The sequence below is a fragment of the Grammomys surdaster genome, unplaced genomic scaffold (assembly GCF_004785775.1).
Source record: "Grammomys surdaster isolate TR1022 unplaced genomic scaffold, NIH_TR_1.0 332711, whole genome shotgun sequence".
In the NCBI taxonomy this organism is placed as follows: domain Eukaryota; kingdom Metazoa; phylum Chordata; class Mammalia; order Rodentia; family Muridae; genus Grammomys; species Grammomys surdaster.
The window spans coordinates 1-21,235 of record NW_021627929.1 but is presented as its reverse complement, the minus strand read 5'-3'; the positions used below and the strand labels follow the sequence as shown (position 1 = coordinate 21,235).

The 21,235-nt window shown below is 44.7% G+C and overlaps 1 protein-coding gene across 1 annotated transcript; it reads right to left on the bottom strand.

Moving 5' to 3' along the window:
* Positions 1–3,369: 3,369 nt before the first annotated feature.
* Positions 3,370–20,718, bottom strand: LOC114616622 (vascular endothelial growth factor receptor 2-like). Its single transcript, XM_028762047.1, is given in 13 exon segments — positions 3,370–4,987; positions 4,990–5,162; positions 6,863–6,948; positions 7,388–7,487; positions 12,370–12,521; positions 13,911–14,016; positions 14,399–14,498; positions 14,726–14,837; positions 14,980–15,102; positions 17,277–17,374; positions 19,199–19,352; positions 19,961–20,049; positions 20,562–20,718. Coding segments are annotated over 13 exon segments (1,533 nt in total). The 3' UTR covers positions 3,370–4,904.
* Between the last annotated feature and the right edge of the window lie 517 nt (positions 20,719–21,235).

Genomic DNA, 21,235 nt, shown 5'->3' with positions numbered 1-21,235 from the left:
CCAACATTGTACGTGAATCTTGAAACAAAAAACCCAGCCCATCTTCCTGAATTCGATCCCCTACTGTGGTTAGTATGCAGCTCTTAAAGTCCCTGTGTTACAAGCAGCAAATATGTAACACTCCACTCCCCAAAGTCACATAGTGATGATAATTAGAGGTGAGACTTTTGGGGACAACTGGATTAGAAGAACTCATGAGATTTGGGCTCCCAGATGGCATCAATGTGTTAACAGGAGATAGAAGGAAGGAGGGTGTCGGCTAGCCCACTTGCTCTGCCTTGCCTGTGATGTACCTCCATGACCACATCATGCATCAAAAAGGCCGTCAACAGAAGCCAGCATCTTGATATTAGACTTCCAAGCTCTTGCATCATAAATTAAGCTAATGTCTCTTCTTTGTAAATATGATATCTACAGTATTCTGTGGTCTTAACAGAAAATGGCTAAGAGATCCCCTGAAATATCATCTGCTATAAAAGGGGGAAGGACAGAATGAAATCAGAGCGAAAAGAAGAGAGAAGAGGCCAGTTTTCTTATTCTCTTCCCCTTTTCCTTGGCAAGGTGTCTAAACTTTGAAAAATCACACAAATGATGTGCAAGAAGACACTGTCGTCGTCAAACTCATACATCCTATGCTGTAAAGTTCTTCTCTTAAAAATAAGTTGGCATAAAACCTTAAGGTACATATTGTCTCTTTATGTCTTTAAATTTAAACTTAAAACAAACAAACAAACAAAAACAGTGAAACTGTTGAGGTTGCTGTTTTTGAGGCACCAAGAAGCTATAAGTTTCCAATTACAGAGAAGACTCGTAGGCCTAACTCAGTGCCTTCTAAGTACGTTTACTTGATGTCGATGACAGTTTATTGCAACCATGGTGTTATCAGTAGTTCTGGCTCAAACACTTTCTCCTAATTCCCTGCCCTTATCTCTGAGTCAGACTTCTGGGCTGGAAACAGTGTCTACCACGTCAGCTGCAGGACTGCAGGCCAACCTGGCTGGGGCTGAGCTCCTGTCTCCCCTGCCAGATTCCAGCGCATTTCTCCATCCCAGTCAAAAACACAATAAACAATTTTATTTCGCCTTGTTAATTTCTTTAACATGTAGGAAGATTCTGCAATGTTCTGCAGGACTGGGCTTCAAGTTACTGTCAATTTTTTTTAACCATTTTTTATCTTCTTCCTTCACATGGAGAAGCTTCATTTAAAAGTACAATTTTAATTTTAGTGTTAGTGTTAGTATTAATGGAGTGTGTATTTGGTGTCTATATCTGGTGTCTGTGTGTATGTCTTTGTCAGTGTAGGCATAGGTGTACGCCATGTATGTTCAGGTTTCCTCAGAGGCCAGAAGCCATCAGATTTCTTGGAGCTGATGTTATCAGACATGGGTGCTGAGTCATCAGACATGGGTGCTGGGTCATCAGACATAGGTCCTTTGAAAGAGCAACAAGCACTCTCGGCCTCCGAGCTAGCTTATCCCTCTAGCATGATCTTGTAAACATGGAAGCTAAGCCCCTTTGAGCTGTGCTCACTGCCTAGAGAAGAATGCAGACATGGCCGCTACTTCTAAACATGGACAGTTGTGTCGGGAAAGTGTCTTGTTTTCTCAAAGATTTTCTAAGTTTGCCAACATTTTATTGCTCAAGGATGCATCTCCGACTCAGAGGTAGAGTATAGTGCTAAGGGAGACGGAGAGTTGGGTTCAGTTGCCTTACTTTGAAGCAGTAGGCTATGGCTTTTCTTTTCTTCTCTCTCATCATCGCAGAGGACAAAAGAACATTCACTGATAAGGAAGCCTGACTAGGGACCAGAAGCTCAAACCTTCCCACAGCTCTCTCCTCTCCTGTGATGCTGTGGAATAGAAAGCCAGCTGCCAGTGGAGTGCAGGCCGTAAGGAGGCCAGCGGGCAGAGGAACGGAAGGTGAGCAGAGAGAGGACACGGGGAGGAGGATGGAGTGACGGGCATGGAGGAGGGAGAGCCAAAACCTCGGGGGTACGGGCAAAGCCGCACTTCAACATGCCAAATGCCTCCAATTACAAAATTGAACCTAAGACCAAGCAAGAAGCACTCTAAAACGCTACTGCCATGTCTTCAATGCAGGGGCAGGAAAGGAGAGGAAACCAGCTAAGAAGCGTGTGGAAGATGGAGAGGGTGCAGAGGCCAATGCCTACCTGTAATCCTTTTGCACAAGGTGAGGGAGGCATTCTTCAGAAAGTGTGGAGTTTCACTCACATCCAAATTCCTGACATCAGAAATGATGCCAGGAGCCACTTGCGAAAAACCAAACCCTTTTTCCCTCTGAAAGTGAAGAAAACTCTGTTTTTCTCTGTGGTCTTTCCACCCTGACTAACCTAGGTTCTCTTTCCATTCTTACTGGAAGAGGCTGGATAAAAGGAAGAGTGAGGAGTGCCCTGCAGGCCTGGCTCACTGATCCCTGCACATATGTCCCCACAAGTGTTAGGAACACACACACACACACACACACACACACACACACACACACACAGTTACTTCCTCCATCATAAAGTTAGGAAGAATGTCTCATCAAGATGCTAGGGCTGAAAAGTAATAAAATCTGCATATTTCTTCAGCTACAGGGAGAAGAGTCCTATGTCATAAGTAGAACTGCCATGTGTTTGACAATCTGCTTACAAAAAAAACCCCAAAAACTAAAAAAACAAAAAACAAAATTTAGACCTTGCTTTACTCTGTGTATGAAAAGAAACCTCTGGTGGATGATAATCTACTAAAAACTTTAAATTTTGGTGTTACTTTAGATTTGAGCAGAAATACTTAAGATAAAAATCAAAGAAAACCCCAAAAGCCATTTTAAAAAGATAGCTATATTTGATTAGATAAACATTTCAAACTCTTATATTTAAGAAAACATGTAAGTGAAATCCAGACACGGTGACACACACCTGGAATCCACACTTAGAGATGGAAGGAACAGAACTGGAGCTCTGTGCTATCCTTAGCTACACAGGCAGATGGAGGCCAGCCTGGGCTGAAGACCCTGCCTCTCCCAAACACAAGCAAACAATATTAAGCACTGCTGGAGGTGGCGATCCATGCTAGCACTAGGGATTTGCTTTGCTCTTTGAATTCAGGCAAAAGCAATCCCTTAAAGTGTCAATAATAGATCTTATACTCTGACCTTAGCTAGACAGTGAAATGCTCCTGCATCTGCTCCTGGCCTCTATCTCTGGCCACTTGCCCCAGGATTTCACACCCGAGTTCTGAGGTTCACTAGGGGGCCACAGAACTACACCTCTCCTGGGCTCGGGATGTGACAAGGACGTGCTTCTGTATCAATTATGACTGTAATGAAGACAAGGCGGGAATAGAAGAGGCTGTGGAACAGTTGTGATAACATGATAGCACTGTATCTCTTTCCTCGGAATACATTTATTGGGTTATAAAGCATATAAACATTTGATGAAAATATTCCTCCTAAGAACAGAGAACAGGAAAAGTAGAGCCCACTCACATTATATCTGACTCCTCCTCCTCCTCCGTTTGAGATGAGGGAGACGGTAGGTATAGCTGCACATCTTCACGAAAAGATTCCTTCGAGTTTCCCAAAGTTTTGAATAAAACAACACCAGCTGCTGACAGCATTATAATCTCTGTCGTGCTACATAATACTGATACAAAATGTGGGTAGTACAAAGTTCATTATATATAATATAAAGTTTTAATATATTACATTTGTTCTACATAACAGACTATAAATATATGTGCCATAGCATGTTTAACAGTCATTGTTCCCAGCTTTTCACACTATGGTACCAAATGAAAAGTACAGATTCTCTTCTGAAAAACATTAGCACACAGGCAAAAACCAGTAGACATAGCTTTATATGTTAAAATTCTAAATGATACAGTAGATGTTATCATAACCTTGGCTATAAAGTGATTTCAAAATCTGGCTAGTGATTATCTGGAGAGCGAACCAACCAATTAAGATTTTCTGCCATCACGAGGGCACAAGGCTAAAATACTGAGGACTTGGGGGTGAGACAGGAGGAACAAATGGGTACATCCTGTCAGAGCCTTTACCACCACCAGTTGACAGAGAACCCTCAACACTGCCACCAGGGCAGACATGTGGGTATCCACCCAGCAGAAACCCTGAGTTTCTGTTCTACTCTCACAGTTCTTCAGCATGACGGGAGCCTCTGCCGAAGTTCCTCTCTTTTGGTGTTCTGAATTAAGGCACAGCCTGGGAGATGAGGAGCAAGCTGCATCATTTCCTTCCTGGGGCTAGGCCAGGAGACACGTAAGAGTCCGGAAGGAACTCTCATTAGGAGTAGGAAACAGCACAGGGAACTCGCCTGTAGCCCAACTGTGAAGAGCACGCAACCTTCCAAAACCAAACCCTGCCGGCCGCCTTTGCGTTTCCTGACAAGCCACATGCCCACCTCCACCAGAGCCAGCACAATGCATCTGCAGGCTCCAACCGCTCTCCGAGCGAGCTTGCGCCTTCCTTCCTACCAGTCCACATCCCACACTTAACTCTTGGCTCATAGCCTACATCCTCCACAAAGCCGTCTAGGTAGTCTCAGCCCTGGGACATCTCACCCATCCTTAACACACAAAGCACTAACATTGCCCACTTCATCCAGTTTCACAGAGGTGTCGGTTGCCTGGGTATGGCTACTTCTTGAGGATAGAGCCACTCTTCCAAGTCTTTTGTTTTAACCGGTGTGAGACCCGCAGCAGGGCACAGCATATAGGATTTTTAAATGAATGAAAAAGAGTACAGTCAACACATTCTTGGGTCATGGGCATCTTCTCTGGAAATGCCCTGAGGACAAGCTCCTTGCAGTCTGAGGTCCCTCTTCTGAAATGAAAATCAAATGTGGCTACTTCCGGGTGGTGGAAAGAACAACACTTGAAAATCTAAGCAGCACCTCTCGTGTGATTTCCAGGAATCAGGGGCAGGGACAGGACAGGGCCCCTTCCTTTTAAACAGGAGGTGAGCACAATGTAGTCCCAGAGTCAGCATGCACTGTATCCACCATCTTTAAACGTCCTGCCTCGTCGCTGGAGTACACGGTGGTGTCTGTGTCATCTGAATGATACCCAGACTGGTAGCCACTGGTCTGGTTGGAGCCTTCCGAGGCCACAGACTCCCTGCTTTTACTGGGCATCATTCCACTGTGGAAGGAATGGCAAGCAAATGAATTGAAAGGGAAGCCAGTGCATTAGCTTTTCCCCAGCTCAAGGAGGTGGTGTCCCCTCCAGAGACACTAGCCCCTATCTCTCATTACCTAATCAGTCTGTCAGGTCTCCTCAGACAAGGCCTACTCTCAGGTACTAGCATGAGCTAGTACTCCCAGATAAGTCCTCTTATTCAGGTCCAAGTCTTTCAAGCCTGAGATGAGATAAAAGGCCGTTCTCCTTGTGGTATGCAAAGCCCCCAACCAATGGAACAGTTTTACGGCCTTGATGATTGACAGGTTTGTATACAGTGATAAGAGTCATAGGGTCTCTTTCATTATATTAAATGATATTGGGTTGGTCTAAAAGTTCATTTGTGTTTTTCCTGTTCTGTCATTTAGGGGGCTGCACGGTGTATGAAAGATATTAATAAATCTGTAGAGGAAAAAATAAGCTAGTGTACAGTCTGGCCAGACATGGCAAAAACTGCTTTTTGCTCATCAGAAACACATTCTTTGGACAACCTGGGGATTCAGTCACTCAGCAGCAACTGGAGAATGTTTCCAATGACATAGTAATCATGTGAAAACTAACAAACGTAGGCTGTGTAGACCGAAAAGCTCAGGCTTTGCTCTTGATGGGGTCTTAGTCACATTAGTCATAAGAAAAGCCACAGAGAGAGTTTACTCTCTGTTCAGATATGGCTTAAAGTAAGTTCGAAGAACCAGAAATACATTTTGGGCCCCCTCCCAATCCCATGTTTCACTTCCCACACCAAAACCAGTTTGTGTCTCAAACAGCAGCATGACGCTGGCCACCTAGTAACTCTGAATAACTATTGTTTGAGTTAATGAAAGAAGCATGTGGTTGGTGCTCATGGCTTTTCTCGGGCCCTCAAAGAAAGACAGCAAAACTTACTCTTGCTGCTGTTGCTGTTGTATAGGAATCGCTCAGAAATCCACAGGGACCCCCAACTCACACAGCAGCTGTGTGATGTGTGGATCAGATCTTTTGTTTTTCTACCTGGAATGAACCTACTGGCAAATGAATAACTACTGTTTCCCCCATTCTTCTTATAAATGTAGATTTTCATAACGATTTTTTATGTTTAAATCAGGGACACTTATTCAAAGCCATGATACATATTCCTGTTGAGCCATAAGGAAGAATGACTCAAGAACAAATTTTTAATAGTTTTCCCACAACTGAAAAGGGAATGATTCAAAGAATCATATTTAAATATGTTAAACAAGTGAATATGTATCTATTTACATATCATCTTTCTTGATTATAGATAAAGCCATTTAAGTACATGTTTGACAATCCTTCAGAGTCTGCAAAGTCTTCACTCTTCAGGATCATGGTACCTGTTGAGATCTTTGCTGTTTGGTCAAGGCCATAGAAGCCACTGGTCACTCTGCTGGCCCTAATCAGTCTGCTCAGAAGTCCCAAAGCCTTCACAAATTTAGTCATTAGAAATTGGTCAAACACTCTAACTCACTTCAGATTTTTTTTCTCAAATTCATGAATTTCATTGTTTGGTCCACTTCACTTCTTTATCCATTTGCTAATTTGGGATATTAATGTCATCAGCCTTTAAAGGCACCAAAAGGGAAAACTGCATCTACACTGGATGTCTTTATTAGCCTTCCAAAAATCCCTATTAAAATAGTCTTTCTTAGTTGGCTGAGTCTTACCCAAAAGATGGAGATAATTTGTTCCTGTCTTCCAGAGTTTTCAGCTCTTCTGAGGCAAGGACCATCCCACTGTCTGTCTGGCTGTCCTAGGAGACAGTGAGATGACACATGAGCGTGCACAGGACCAGCTACTTTAAACTCATTTCTCAGTCCATCTAGCTGACCGTAGGACTCAATGTCCTGCCCAGGAGGGAGAGGGTATGGCAGCCAGGGCCTATGCAAGCCACAAAGGAAGCAATTGCTTTCAGGAAGTAGACTTGGGCTAAGGAGAGAGGGAAGATTGGGATGCTAGGGTCCCCTTCTTTCTGCACTTGAGTGACATTGGGCATACAGTTAGACTATCTTGAACCTTGGTCCAGGTGCCTTTCATATGGCAAAACTAAAGGTCCATCTTCCCCCATGGCACATATGCTCAAGGACAGCCTTAATGAGGTTCTAAGACTCAAACGCTTAGGCTAATATTTATCTAGCTAGTATTTCACCCCAAGTATTATTTCTGCAACTATTTATAAAAGATGTACTTACATCTGGGATCACTTTTACTTCTGGTTCCTCCAATGGGATATCTTCAAATGTTTTTACACTTACTGGCCGGCTCTTTCTCTTACTGTTCTGCAGATAGTGACTGCAAGAGAACAAATATTTATTTGTATTTGGGTGGTGGTAGATTTGGCTGTGGCTGCCTCAAGTGATACCTAAGTTCATTATCTTTCAACCACAAGTCGAATAGCAACCTTCAAAACATCCTCTGGCAAAAGAAAAACAAAATTCAAAAAGCATATTTTTTTGCTAGCACACACGGAAGGCTTAATTTCCTGTGAAAGTCTATTTAAAAGTCTAATATAACTGAGAAGGGTAAAGGAGACCCTGTGCCTTGGAAACAGGCTTCTGAGGCTCAGTGCTGAACTAAGGACAAGGGCAGCAGACTCAACAGCAGCTGCCTTCTGATGGGCCCTGACTGGATGGGATTCCTCCAGTCATGTCGCCATGGACTGCAGCAAGCTTCCTTTGTTTCTAGCCACCAACAAAGAAAGGTGTTCTAGACAATATTCACAGGGCATTCTGGGCAAGGGAAACACCTTTGGTATCCCTAAGGGATGCTGTGCTGGGCAGTAATCGCAAGTCAGCTTAATCCTTCTACATGAACTACCTACCGATCTAGGGCACAGAGAGAGGGAGGAAGGTGGGCTGAGTCTTACCCAGCCATGCTTTTAGCCCACATGGTTGCTTATTTCAGAAAAAAACAGTAGAGTCTCAAGACTTTGCATCGCTTTGAGTCTAACACTGACTACACAAATAGAGTCATGCTTCTGCTGTTCCATTTTAAGTGTGTATAGGCAACAGCTATTCTTCTATTGGATTCGAGGATGTTGGCAAGGTGAGTAGCATGGTAAATGTCAAGATTGCTGTTCTTAAAAGGTCCAACAACCAGCATTTGTTTCCCTCTTTTGAATTCCAGAAAACCTTCCAAGAATGAGACTCGTCAGACAGCACATCACCACTCCCTGGGGGTGTTCTTCCCTACCACTTGACATTGGGAGAGTCCAGAGATCCTATCAAAGCCTCCTGCAGCCCAAGGGGAGATAAGAGAAGCCCCCTCACAGAAAACGCCCATGAAGACAATAAACATATTCTTCACTCTTGCCCCATGATGAGCAGTCTGCTGGCACGGTGCATCAATGCTGGGTCAGAGTTGAAGAATGGAAGCTGAGTATCTCTTCCCTTCCCTAAGAGGTCATTTCCTCCCCCACACTGAGGAGAGAATGAGGTTCTCAGTGATACCCCTATACCCCAACTTGGGGGACTCCAGAGGAAAGAAGACAGGCCAGGCAATACAGGGAACAAGCAAAGCCTGTTTCCTGATGCATCTGGTCTTTAAAAGCCATGTCTGTCAAAGCCAGTTGGTATCATGCCTATTCACTCGTTCAGGAAGACCTTTGGAAATCTATCACAGCTCAGACATTAAGCTGGATGCTCTTCAAACACGGCCTCACAGCATCTCACAGTAACTGCTCCAAAACCTGCTTATCCAAAATCATACAACTAGAATCTGAGGCTACAGTTGTGAGGGCCACTGAAAAGTTTGAGGCATGGGATTGGCATGATCAGATATGCTTTCCAGAAAGTTGGCTGTGAGGAGGATAAGACCAGAGGCAGGGAAGCCTGTTAGGAGACTTCACACTTCCCTAGCAGGAGCGCCGAGAATCTGATTAAGGAATGGGAATTCGCGTAAGGTTTGTGGCAGTGCCTGGATTCCATAGATATCTGAGGGGACAAGCAGGCAGAGTCAGGAGGCATGGGTATCACACAGCTACCTTAGAAGATTCAGATCCTTAAATTCTGTGCCCAGTGATTTAAAACCGGGATTGGTCCTTCACAAATGACCAAGTGTTCTCTTTCATCTCTCCTTGCAGCTGCTTGACACAATCTCCCAAAGAGATCTCTTATTTCCTACTGAGAGATGAAGAAGCCCAGACTCAGTGAGAGAAGGGCAAAACCAGGATTCACTCTCAAGTTCGCAGGCGCTAAAGCCCCCATGGAGTTGATTTTTCCTCATCCCCTTCTACACCGACTCTCTTGGAGTATCAGGATGGAAAAGAAAGAAGAGAGTCAAAGGCATGTCCCTTAAATCTTCATTGAGCATCTACTAAATTCATAGCATCGTTCTGGTTCCCACTCTGCACCGACCCTGGGGTGAGTGGGTGGGAAGAGTCAGTACGGAGTGCATAGCAGATGAAAGGTGAAGAAAGAAGACTCCCATTTCAAGTGGTCTAGCATGACGGCCAAGTCAAGAGAGAGCCACATAGCCAGCAGGCTCTCCCAGGTATCAGTCCACCATGGGTATTCAATTACCACTAGCAATTCATCAAAATGAGAACAACACTGTGTCCCAAAGCCTGCCTCTGGGAGAGAACTGCAAAGAAATCACTGATAAACTGCTTGGAATGAGAGGAGAAACTCCCAGAGAAAATGACAGAGCGACCACAGATGGTCCACACGCTGCCCTTTAAGAGAGATGAGCCCAGTAAATGCAAGTTTTCTTGAGGGAAGCACACTTGGGGCCAGGGATGACGATCCAAGGGGGAAGCTGGAGACAAAGCTAAGTCTAGACATGAGTGGCCTCCCTGCCCCCACTCCTCAGCCTCTTCTCTACACAACTGTTGAACAAATATTTTAAAAATAGTCTAAAGGGGCAACAAATCAAGAGGCTGTCTCCCACGGTGATGTCCCTGCCCAACTCTATTTATAATTCAGCAGAGTTGAAAAGTGTAAGGGAGGAATCAAAGCGAGAAAGACTCAGCTTTTCTACTTGGCTGGAAGCGTGAAAACAGAGCGAACATGCCCTGAGAGGTGTCTTAGCCTCAGTGGATTTTCCCCCAGAGAAGCTGAGCCACATGAGAGGCTCGCAGTGCTGTGTGCAGTGTGCTCATACCGCCACACCCTTCACTGTCTTTATTTCAGACCACTGTAAGGTGATGGCGCCCTTTGTTTCTATAAGAAGAAGCATAGGGGACTTGAGAAGACAAGCAAACAAAAGCTTCCAATGTCTGTTTTATTTTTCAGTTTATGGATTGCTAAAAGAGAAGTTAGTTTGGGAAGGCTCCTCCAAAACTCCCAGGCAGAAAATCTGAGCCAAGCTTGGCTGGGCTTAAAGCATGGTGTCACGTCTGTCCACACTTCTGGGGATAAACGTTAGCAGTCTCTTTTAGACCCAGCCTCACACTAGCATTCCTGCTTCCCAAACTTGACTTCATCACCTGCTTAGGGCCATATTCAAAGAAGCCAGCAAGCCAAGTGCCCTGAACTCTGCTTGGTCACAGGACATGAGGAGGACAGTGTGCTGTCACAGGGCTCTCTGATTAAGGAGAAGGCCACGCAGCATGTCAGAGGAACGAGCAAGCCCGAAGGCAGGTGAACCTGAACTAGGAAATTGCATACATGGGAGTCTCACTTCGTGACTTCAGACTCTTCCCCTGGGAGAGCCTCTCCTTGGAAGGAGGGAAACTGCAGCTAAGTCAGAGATCAGAGGACATGGATTCATCTCCGGACAGGATGGGAAGCAGCTCTCTTGAGAGCTGTCCTTCATGAAGTGCCTTCAGGTGTCAGGCACTTAGAAATACATTATAGTATCCAAATCCTCCAAGCAGCCATTCTCAACAGCAGTGGGGTAGCCTTGCTTCACAAAGAAACTGTGTGTGTGTGTGTGTGTGTGTGTGTGTGTGTGTGTGTGTGTGTGTAGCAGGAGTGGGGTGGCAGTTGGGGGTGATAGACGATTTGGGTTACACAGCTGCTAAAAGGCAGACCCAGGCCTCATATCTGGTTTTACCAAATTCTCAGGTCTACACCTTTAATCACACTGTTTTGTACTGCCCCAGGCAGTTGAATTAAAACTTATGTTCAGTATCCAACCTAGAAGATAGTCTCTATCTTGCCTAAATTCTCATATAGGCAAAACAGCAACAAAAACAAAACAAAACCAAAACCCTGATAACGTACAGAAAATTTCTTCAAAATACATTGACTGCTCTTGTTATAAAGGGATGGTAGCTTGCCGATTGACACCTAAGTCTGTCTGTCTGTCTGTCTGTCTGTCTGTCTCTCCATCCCTCCTACCCCTCTCTTTCTTTAGTGCAGGATTCCTGTCATACAGGATTCCTCAGGGCAAACATCCCTAGGTCTCTCTAACCTCCTGGCTTTGCAGCTCCTGGGCCAGTGCCTCCCCTGGAAGACAGCTGCCCATTCCTCCTGCAGCTTGGGGACACCCAGAAAGACAAGCTGTGCCCATGCTGTCAAGGGGTCTAGTTGCAGAAGAACAATGCCCAAAGCGAAGCAAAGTTGTCTTGGGCTTAGGAAAGGCACTGCTAAGATGGCATTGTGGGAAATCCCATCGGATTGTTCCTTATGTGCAGGTATTAACTGAGAACACAGAGAGCTGCCGGGTCTACAGACCAGAACTGGACTGCACTGCATTTGTTTTAAATACACTCAAGCATCCCATTAGGTAAACACAATGCTGAAACTCAGACTGGGGAGAGATTTCTGAGCTGTAGTTGCCAGCCCCGTTGAGGACACAGCCTGTGGCATGCTGTATCTACACCAGAGAGCCCTCAGCATGTTTCATATTTGCACAGAATCCTTTCTTCCTTAGTCTTTCCTAAGCCATTCAATTCACCTTAATAAAAGTGTACATGGGGACCATTTTAATACAGATGTCTCAGTAACATGGCTGTGTCTTTGTTTCTAGAGATTAACGAACTGTGGTATCTTAGTTATTTGCTCCCACAAGGCTTAGAATTCTTAAAGGCAGAGCTGTGCCAGCAACATGGGCCACAGATGGGAGGTGGCTCCACTCTCCAGACCTTTGGGGAGCCCTCTGAATGTCAGAACTCCAGTTAGCCAGAAGTAGTTTGAAGCAGCCTAATCAAATGTCTCCTCTGCTACCTCCTGAGCTGGCCTTGAAGCCCCTCACCCCCTGCCCTGGAGGGGATGCTGGCCATATCCAGTACCTGATTCCTGCTGTGTTGTCATAATGGAATTTGGGGTCACACACTTCCTCTTCCTCCATGCAGGAAACAGGTGAGGTAGGCAGGGAGAGTCCAGAATCCTCTTCCATGCTCAGTGTCTCTGACATTGGAAGAACAATATAGTCTTTGCCATCCTGAAACAATAAACACAGCATGCTATTGTTATGGCTGCTGTCCTTCAAGGGCCTTTTCATGAAAAACAAAGAGGGGGGGGTGTCTTTGGCTGTGTGTGCTGCTTTCATATCTGAATACAAGACTTCAAGACTGTCTTGGAAGAGGCTTGACAGAAACAAAAGGGCACTTGAAAGGGATGTGTGGAAGAAGGTTAATAAAGGGACTAAGGAAAAACAGGATTAGTAAAGGAACAAGAGGCCATGGTTGCCATGAAGACAAAGCAGGCAATGGCTGTGGAGGCGATGTGAGAACACAAAGCCCAGAAATCAGTTCCCCACAAAGACCTCCCCAGGAGCCAGGCCTTCAAAGCACAGTGCCTCCAGTGGAGCCTCTATATTCCAAGGCAATGGAAAAATCAAAAGCAGTGAAGAGGAAAGCAACCAACAGCAGGATTACAGGAATTCTGGGAAGGGGTAATACAGGCCGATGTTATTTCTCACGAGAAAGAAGAAAAACAAGCTCATCTGACACAGGTAAATGCTTGGAAGGTTTGCTAATGAAAATGGATGCCACCCTCAAGTGTTCAGACGGACAAAGGAATCCATTGGCTCTCACTAGGTCAAGGGACACCTAGCAGAAGACAACGAACATTTTAGAGGGCAGAGCTCTGTTGTGGAGCTGTCATTGAGAGTGTGACATTTCACCAAGAGGGGCCAAGGTCATGGTTTTGCCTAACTTTTATGTTTTGTTTGTTTTGGCTTTGCCCGTAGAATTTACTAAAAATTACATGAAATTCCTTCGATTTCTGAAAATCTGTAAATTAGCCAGATTTGGTGTGTTGTTTTGTTTTGTTTGTTTGTTTGAGATACTCTTGCTATGCTGCCCAAATTGGCCTCAAACTCGTGGCTGTTTGGGATGAGGTATGTATGTTTGGGATTACAATGTAATCCAGAATGCTGGAACTACAGACATGCACCATCATACTCAGACGCTTTTTTTTTTTAAATTTTTTTAGAAGAATATTTTTTAGAGATAACATAAAGAAATAAGGAGGTAGGGACAGCAGGATGACTCAGTGGACAAAAGCATCTTCAGCCACGCCGGATGACTTGAGTTCTTTCCCCGGGACCCGCATGGTAGAAGGAGAGAACAGGCTGCTGCAGCTTATGCATAGGGTAGAGTTGTGAATGAATTATTCTCAAGCTATGAATTAGGGTCTCATCAGTCTAAAGAGTGATTAAGGCTTTTAGGAAGCATTATTGCTGAGGACTGGAAGAGAGAGGCTCTGTTTTCAGTGGCCAAGAGAATAACATGGCGCCGTGTGAACGTCCAGGCAGTAGACTGTTAAGATTACAGACCTTGGACCTGAGGCCTCTTTGAAGAAGCTTCTCCAGTAGAGGATTACAAACCTGCTGAGCATTTGCTTGGAGGAGATTTCCCAAATGTTCCACCAACTCTGAAAATGAGGGTCTCTGGTTGGGGTCCTCATGCCAGCAGTCCAGCATGGTCTGGTACCTGGACAAGCGAGATACGGGTTTCGTTAACATTGTCATCCTTCCATGAGCTAACGGTCATGATAAGTGCTTGAGTGAGAAGCATTTGCAAAGGGCTGAGATGCTAAGGAGAGGTGAAACGATAGGAGACACAGACGACTGCACTTGGAGGTCCAACCATCTATGGAAAGGTCTTCTTTATCACAGCACTATCAACTTAAAAAAAAGAAAACTCTCTGGAGAGGGTACCAAGTAATGCCATGATGGTGCTTGAGCTACCTAACGAAGCTTTCAAAGGCAAGGCTGAACAAACTAGGCCATGGCGTAGACTCACACAATGGAAGGCTTTCTTGCCTTAGTGGGAAGAGTTTGTGAGAAAAGAAAGATGTTTTCCAGAGTCTTACATTTCTGGGGTGGTGTAGTCAGGAGCCCGCATTCTAGTTCCTTCTTTCAATCTCCTACAAAATTCTTCATCAATCTTGACCCCGGGATATGGGGAAGCACCTAGCATAAGGCAGGAAAAGAGCATTGTGAGATCTGAATTCCTCACAAAATGCCTTAAAGCCAGATTCTTCAGTATCACCTACATAGCTTTCTTGATTTTACAACCTAAATCTTCTAAGAAATTCTATTTGAAAGGAGGTAAAAGACAGAGAAATGATACACAAGGGTCATCATCGCATTTGCTCCCAAACCCCCACCCAGAAGAGGGTCAAAGAGGGGTAATTTACCTAAGGAAAATATTTCCCAGAGCAAAACACCAAAAGACCACACGTCGCTCTGAATTGTGTATACTCTGTCAAAAATTGTTTCCGGGGCCATCCACTTCAAAGGGAGTCGGGCCTGAGTGGGAGACAGCAAGGCATCAGTTCCCAAATTGGCAGGTTTCTAAAGAAAACTCTCCCCTCACTTCCAAACACAAATCCACAAAATTGGAATTCCACATCTGAATAGAGGTGTTCAAAGTTCATCTCTGGATACCTACATCTCCTTTTCTCACATAATCTGGGTCTTTGTAAATGTCCCGGGCCAAGCCGAAGTCACAAATCTTAACCACATTCTTCTCCGATAGGAGAATGTTTCGTGCTGCCAGGTCCCTGTGGATACACTGTAAAAAGAACAGTACGTGTGGTAAGTCTCTACACAGCTAATCTCTTTCACATCTGTTGTTACCTCACGCTTAACAAAAAAAATCCCACATCAGAAACCAAGTCATTAGAAAGGACTATGGTTGTGTTTTACACCAACACATCAGGAAAAGGGCCTGTGTGTTTCATTGAGACACACATCTGCTTATCCCATAAACAGTCCTGGCTGTTGGAGCTAAGTGACAAAGTTACAGTCTGATGATGGACACAATATAAAAAAATGTGCCTCTGATCACATCCACACATCCTTTGGCTTCTGCTCCATGTGACTAAAACCGGGTTAGACTGAGGAGATCCCAGAATAGACTGACTGGTCTTGAATGGATGTGGAGAAATCAGGAGCAAGGTTCTCATTGGTGTGGTGTGCTTTGTTAGCCTTCTCTTCCATTTGGTATGGAAGCTGGACTGGATCCGGAGGCAGCACCCACTGGTACTCATCCTGCTTCCAAAGCATTTGATAGTACAGTGAAGATGAACCCTGGCCAACACGTGTGGAATAGATCCTGTCATGCCAAAGCTCAGCTCAAAACCTCTGGATTCTCAGTTCCTCCGGTTGTCTCCTTTCTGTCGTCTAACTTGATCTGACTTTCAACCATCAAGCAGCTATGCCCCTCTGGTCATAGCCCTCAGCCAAGTGCCTAAGCACCATCTGAGAGGGAATATGAGCCCCCAAAGACCATTAGAGACAAATGAAAGGCGACGTGAGGTCAACACAGGAGTGACCAGAGAAGCTGGTAGTCATTGCCTCTGCGCTATCTGGCACCCCAGGTCTATACAGCATCCTCCCTCACACCAGAATATTCAGTATGGCATTGTCTAGTGTGAGGCAGGAAAACTGGAAAGGCCACAGAGCAGATGGCACTCCTGCTTGCTTTCAACCAAGGAGCTTCCTTTTCCAGCTGGACAACCAGGTAGTATTCAGAAAGATCATCTGGTGGGTCCGAGGGAAAAGAAAGGACTCTGGCTCCATCCTTTCCAGTCACAGTATCAATTCCCACTTCCTGTTGCCAAAAGGAACTACTTGGCTCGGGAATGAGCTTTGGCATTTACAAAAATAACAATCTTTGAAAGAGACTCAAGGCCCTTCTCTTTGAGAAGATCCTGTCAGACCCTGGTTCTCTCCCTTTTCCTTGGGAAATAAACGTACAAGAAATATTCAGCAGAACTATCTAAGGTCCCAAGGTTCTGGAAGCTGTGAGAAACTCTAAACTTCAGAGTGGAGAGGGGTAAGGGAACTTACAATGATAAAGAAAACAAAAGAAATAGTAAAGCCTTCTGTTCCTTCAGGAACTGGCAGCAAATACATTTCATCAACAGAGAGCTTCTCCTAAATAGAATGTGAACCTTTCCTACTGTGTATCCCCCACCTTCCCAAGGTTGCCAGGGACTTCCACCAACCTACTCCCACCTCAGTGGTGTTTACAACAATATTTGTCACTTGTCACGTCCCACCTCAGCCTTTGTTTGGCCTACTTTCTAATTTTAGCTGATTTAATCGTCTTCATCTGAAGCAGGGCCTTCCTGCCTTCTAATTACACAAATAACAAGTGACTTTTTGATGGACGGAGATGAATGTAAAACAAATTAAAAATAGATCCACCACACCAAGGTATCTACAAGACTCCTCCGGCTCCCTCTCCTAGGTCCTTGCTCACATGTCACATCCTTAGTAAGATCTTCTCATCTACCTTGTTTAACACTGAAGTACACACATGTTAGCGTATGCACACACAAACACGCCGTTTCTGTATACTCTGAAGGCCCTTCCTGCTTTACTTTATCGAACAACGTCTATGCCTATTTAACCTTCCATATCTGTTGCTTGGATATTGGATGTTTCAGCAGCCATCAGGGCTATAAACACCACAAAGAAGCAGAGCTGTCTTGGTTGGTTCATCATGAGGTTCTTAGAAGTCTACCCAGTGCTTAGAGGTTGGTCAATGAGAATTGATTATATGAATTCATTTTATGAAACCTCTAGCCACCTTTTATTAGCTGAAATGGAGCCACCCCCAGTGGCACACTTTAAAGACTCCTAAAAGTGGTGCATGACTTTCTAAACCAAACAAAGGGATGTCTGATTTTTAAGCCTATGACCTGAAGAGAAGGCTTCCTTCCCCCTGACCTGTCATACCTTTCTGGATGCCAAGAACTCCATGCCCTTAGCCACTTGGAAGCTGTAACAGATGAGATGCTCCAAGGTCAGGAAGTCCTTGTACAGTTCTTCAGAAGCTGTGAGAAGAGGCGAGAGGACAGAGATGAGTGCTCCCACCAAGATGAATGCTCCCACCCGTCAGTAGCTCTGCTTCTAAGTCAACTACAGGGATCTATTTAAGACCCAAGGGTCAATTTCAGGAAGCAGAGTACCTGCCCATTCGCTAAATCCCAAATTATTAGCCTCCATCAGACTCCTTGGGGAAAATAACACCTTCTCCATTTCAGTCAAATAAAGCCACTAACCCAGAAGGGAGAGTGGAAGTGAAGTCAGTGCAGACAGCAGGGAGAGAAGAAGGATTTTTTTAAGGGCTGCTATCTCAAGCTCTGTTGTTGTTTTCCCATGAACCCAGAGGGGAAACAATAGCTCATATTAAGAACTCTAAAAATAAAACAACAATATTCAGGGTCATCAAATCTTTTCTCTCCAGGTTTTGTCCTGGAACAAAGACCAAGGTTCAAACTACAGTCTACAACAGAAAACTAAAAATACCAGAAAGAGATTTATTTCTCTTGCTTTCAGGCTTAAGATGTGTGGTAAGCACATGAAATCTGGCCTGTCAGGGAGGCTTTCCTCCAAGAAGAGGAGTGAGTGACAGCCAACATGAAAGATGAATTTACATAAGTTGGTAGTATTTATTACAGTCAACTGATACAAACAAACTCTGAGGGACTTCTGGATATTTTTAAATGATCTCCTAACTTAGGCAAGATGAGATAAGGCTTACTGTCTCCTTCCTGGACACAAGACCAGAGTAAACACAAACTTAATTGTCACAATAGCCTTATTAGTATTAATAAGTCTGAGACTTCTTCCTTGGGCGAGGTCTAAAGGGCTCTTGAGGAATAATGAAGACCTTTTCATTTTCCAGATAAAGAAATAGAGGTAAAGTCCAGGCCTGCAATTCCAGGTTATTTATACTGTAGCCCTTGGGTTTCCAGCTCACTGGCTACCATTTGTGAGCAGGAGGGTGTATGACCCACTTGATTGTAGACCTCATGACATAAGGCCTAGACAACTTTCCCATGACCCTCTAGCCCAAGACCTAGCCACCAGCTGCCTACACAGCTTCTAAAAAGTGTTAGACTAAGTTATATTGGTGGGCTTATGGCAGGAGAAACAAAAATGAGTGTGGTTTGTCTAAACTCACAGTCCCAAGAGCACTAGACCCCAGACATCCCCGTCTCTTTGTCTATACAGCTGGGTCTGCTCCTGAGTAAAGCAGACATACAGTGAGTGTGCTCGAGAGCTGACTGGAGTATGGGAGGTGAGGCTGAGGTCCAGCTCCACCCATCGGTAGCATCATTAAGATCACAACAGCCGAGGGAGACAAGTCTAAAGCATGGAAGGGAGATTGTGAGAAGCCAGCTGGAGTGTAGAGAAAACAACAGATGTGTCTTAACCCATCTTGGAGAAGGTCAGGTCGAGAGAATTGAAGGGGTCAATTCTGTGTGGTGCTAAGATACATTACTTACTAGGTCTGAACCACACATGGCAACCAAGGCTAGCCAAGGACTAGAAAGCTCCCTTCCCCTTCCAGAACATAGCATTGAACCTCTACAGCCAATACATTCTGATCCAGTATTGGACCAAAGTATTGATTTGTTTACTAGCGACAGGTTAGCCTACCAAGTTACCTAGGCTCCTCAAGATAACCCTGATTTGCCTCCCAGTGGAGTTCACTGTCTATTTAGGGATTTCAGGCTTTAGTTAAGCTTGCCTGGACACTGCCTAGGAATTCAGATTTCTTTCAAACATGAAGCTTTCCCCCATTTTTGAGTATCTTGTCATCATTGCTTCCTATGAGAGTGTGTGTTAGGCACGGGCAGCAAAGCAGGTACCTTCTTCTTCCTCTACGTCACTGAGTGATTTCTCCTCAACAAAGCCTGAGCTGGCAGAGCTCTGGCTACTGGTGATGCTGTCCAAGCGCCGTTTCAGATCCACAGAGAGCTCCCCAACGTAGTCTTTCCCTGGGCGGAAGCGTGCCCCTTTGCTCTGGAAAAGAAGGAAATGTGCAAATTCCTTGAATACCAAGTAGGTCTCTAGTGCTTTGCAAGGTTACAAACAATTAAAATTATTAAAAACAAACAAGACAACACTAGGATTCTACAGTCTAGGAGTTAAGTTGGGTGGATGGAGCAGGGAGGAGAGGCAAGTTTTAACTGCATTCCTTCTAAGATGCTGAGCTCCTTCAACAGTATCCTGTGGTAAGTACTTCATGTCCAGGAGTATCCAGACACACTGCCATTAGTGTCCTCTTTACAGTGGGATGTACCCTCCATAGGACCAAGTACAGTTGGGGGGCTGAGGAGACATTGCTGTAATCCAAAGCCAATGCTCGCTCTAACCTGCCCTTTCCTTAATTAAATCTAGCACTGTCATAATGAGTCAAGAGATTAAAGTCCTAAAAATAAAATATTAAAGGTTCTAATAAGTAAAATATTAGAAGCATACAATCCCTAGAAGATAAAAGAGGAAGTTAAGACAACCAATGAAATATGCAAAGAATTTTAACTAAAGACACATGCATACCACTCTGAGGTTTGTTTGTTTTTTTTTTCCTCTGCTTTACATGACCAAAGCTCAGGTAGAAGACAGCCTACCTTATAAGGAACAAATTCATTTCTCTTGCCCCGTAAGTAAGTAGATAGGTTTCCAAACTTGCAGAATTCCACAATCACCATGAGGGGCCCTGCAAATGACAGAGCGTGTTGAGAAAGGAAAAATGTATTTCACGAACAGTTCTCACTATGTGCCCAGCATACTGATAAGCTCAAAAACTGCACTAGAAGAAGGCTGCCTATAACCTTTCATTAGAACAGGGCTGTAGAAATCATACAACGCCAACCCCCTCCTACTGAAACTACTTCTTTTCAAAAGGGCAATTCTATGCACGTAATCCAAACCTCAGGCAATCAGCTCAGATGGCTGCGGGGTGGGAGGAGATGGAGATGGCTTGACAGTCTCTCCTCTCAAGGTTTGGAGATGTTCGGTTTTCTAATCTAACACTTACTACACAAGTGGCAAACCAAATCCCCATGATGAGACCATTCTTTAATTCAACGGACTCTGTAGAGTCATTTGATGACAGTGCCTGCCACAATTCAGTGAGCTATAGCACATTCAGGAGTCTGTAAAGCTTTGCTTCCTTCAGATGCTAACAGAGTCACACTCAGGCAAGCAGAGCCCGGGGCAGTCACTCACCTCCCGGCTTGGTGCAGGCGCCTAGGAGGTTCACCACATTGAGATGGTGGCCAATGTGGATGAGGATCTTGAGTTCAGACATGAGGGCTCGGTGCTCACTGTGTGTTGCTCCTTCTACAATGTCAGAATACAGATGAGAACTATTAAGTGTGCCCATGGCCACAGGATGATGGAGGCATCAAACTGTGCAACTCACTCTCCCTGTGTAGCACAGCTATGGCTAACTAAGAGAGCAACCATGTGTCTCGAAGAGTCAAGTGGAAAGTTGATTCCTAATTAGAGATCAAAGCTTACTTGAAGCAAACCCTGAATGACTGGTGTTTAAAGGACTCTAGGGAGAAGCTTCCTGTGAAGTCGTGAACATATCTGCAATGGATTCACACCCAGAATCTCTTTCTATACAGATCTCTGTTTTTCTATTTCAGGTTTGGTAGGCTGTATAGGACATTTCAATGTCTCCTCATAGGAAAGCAATCCCATACATTAAATATTCTCAGATCTAGGGATCACTGAGTTGGCTGGGTGGGTAAAGGCGCCTGCCACCAAACCTAACAACCAAGTTCAAACCTTGGGACCTACACAGTGGAAGGAGAGAAGTGGAAGGAGAGAACCGAATCCTACGAGTTATCCCCTGATTATCATACATACAGTGTGGCATGGATATATTCTCTCTC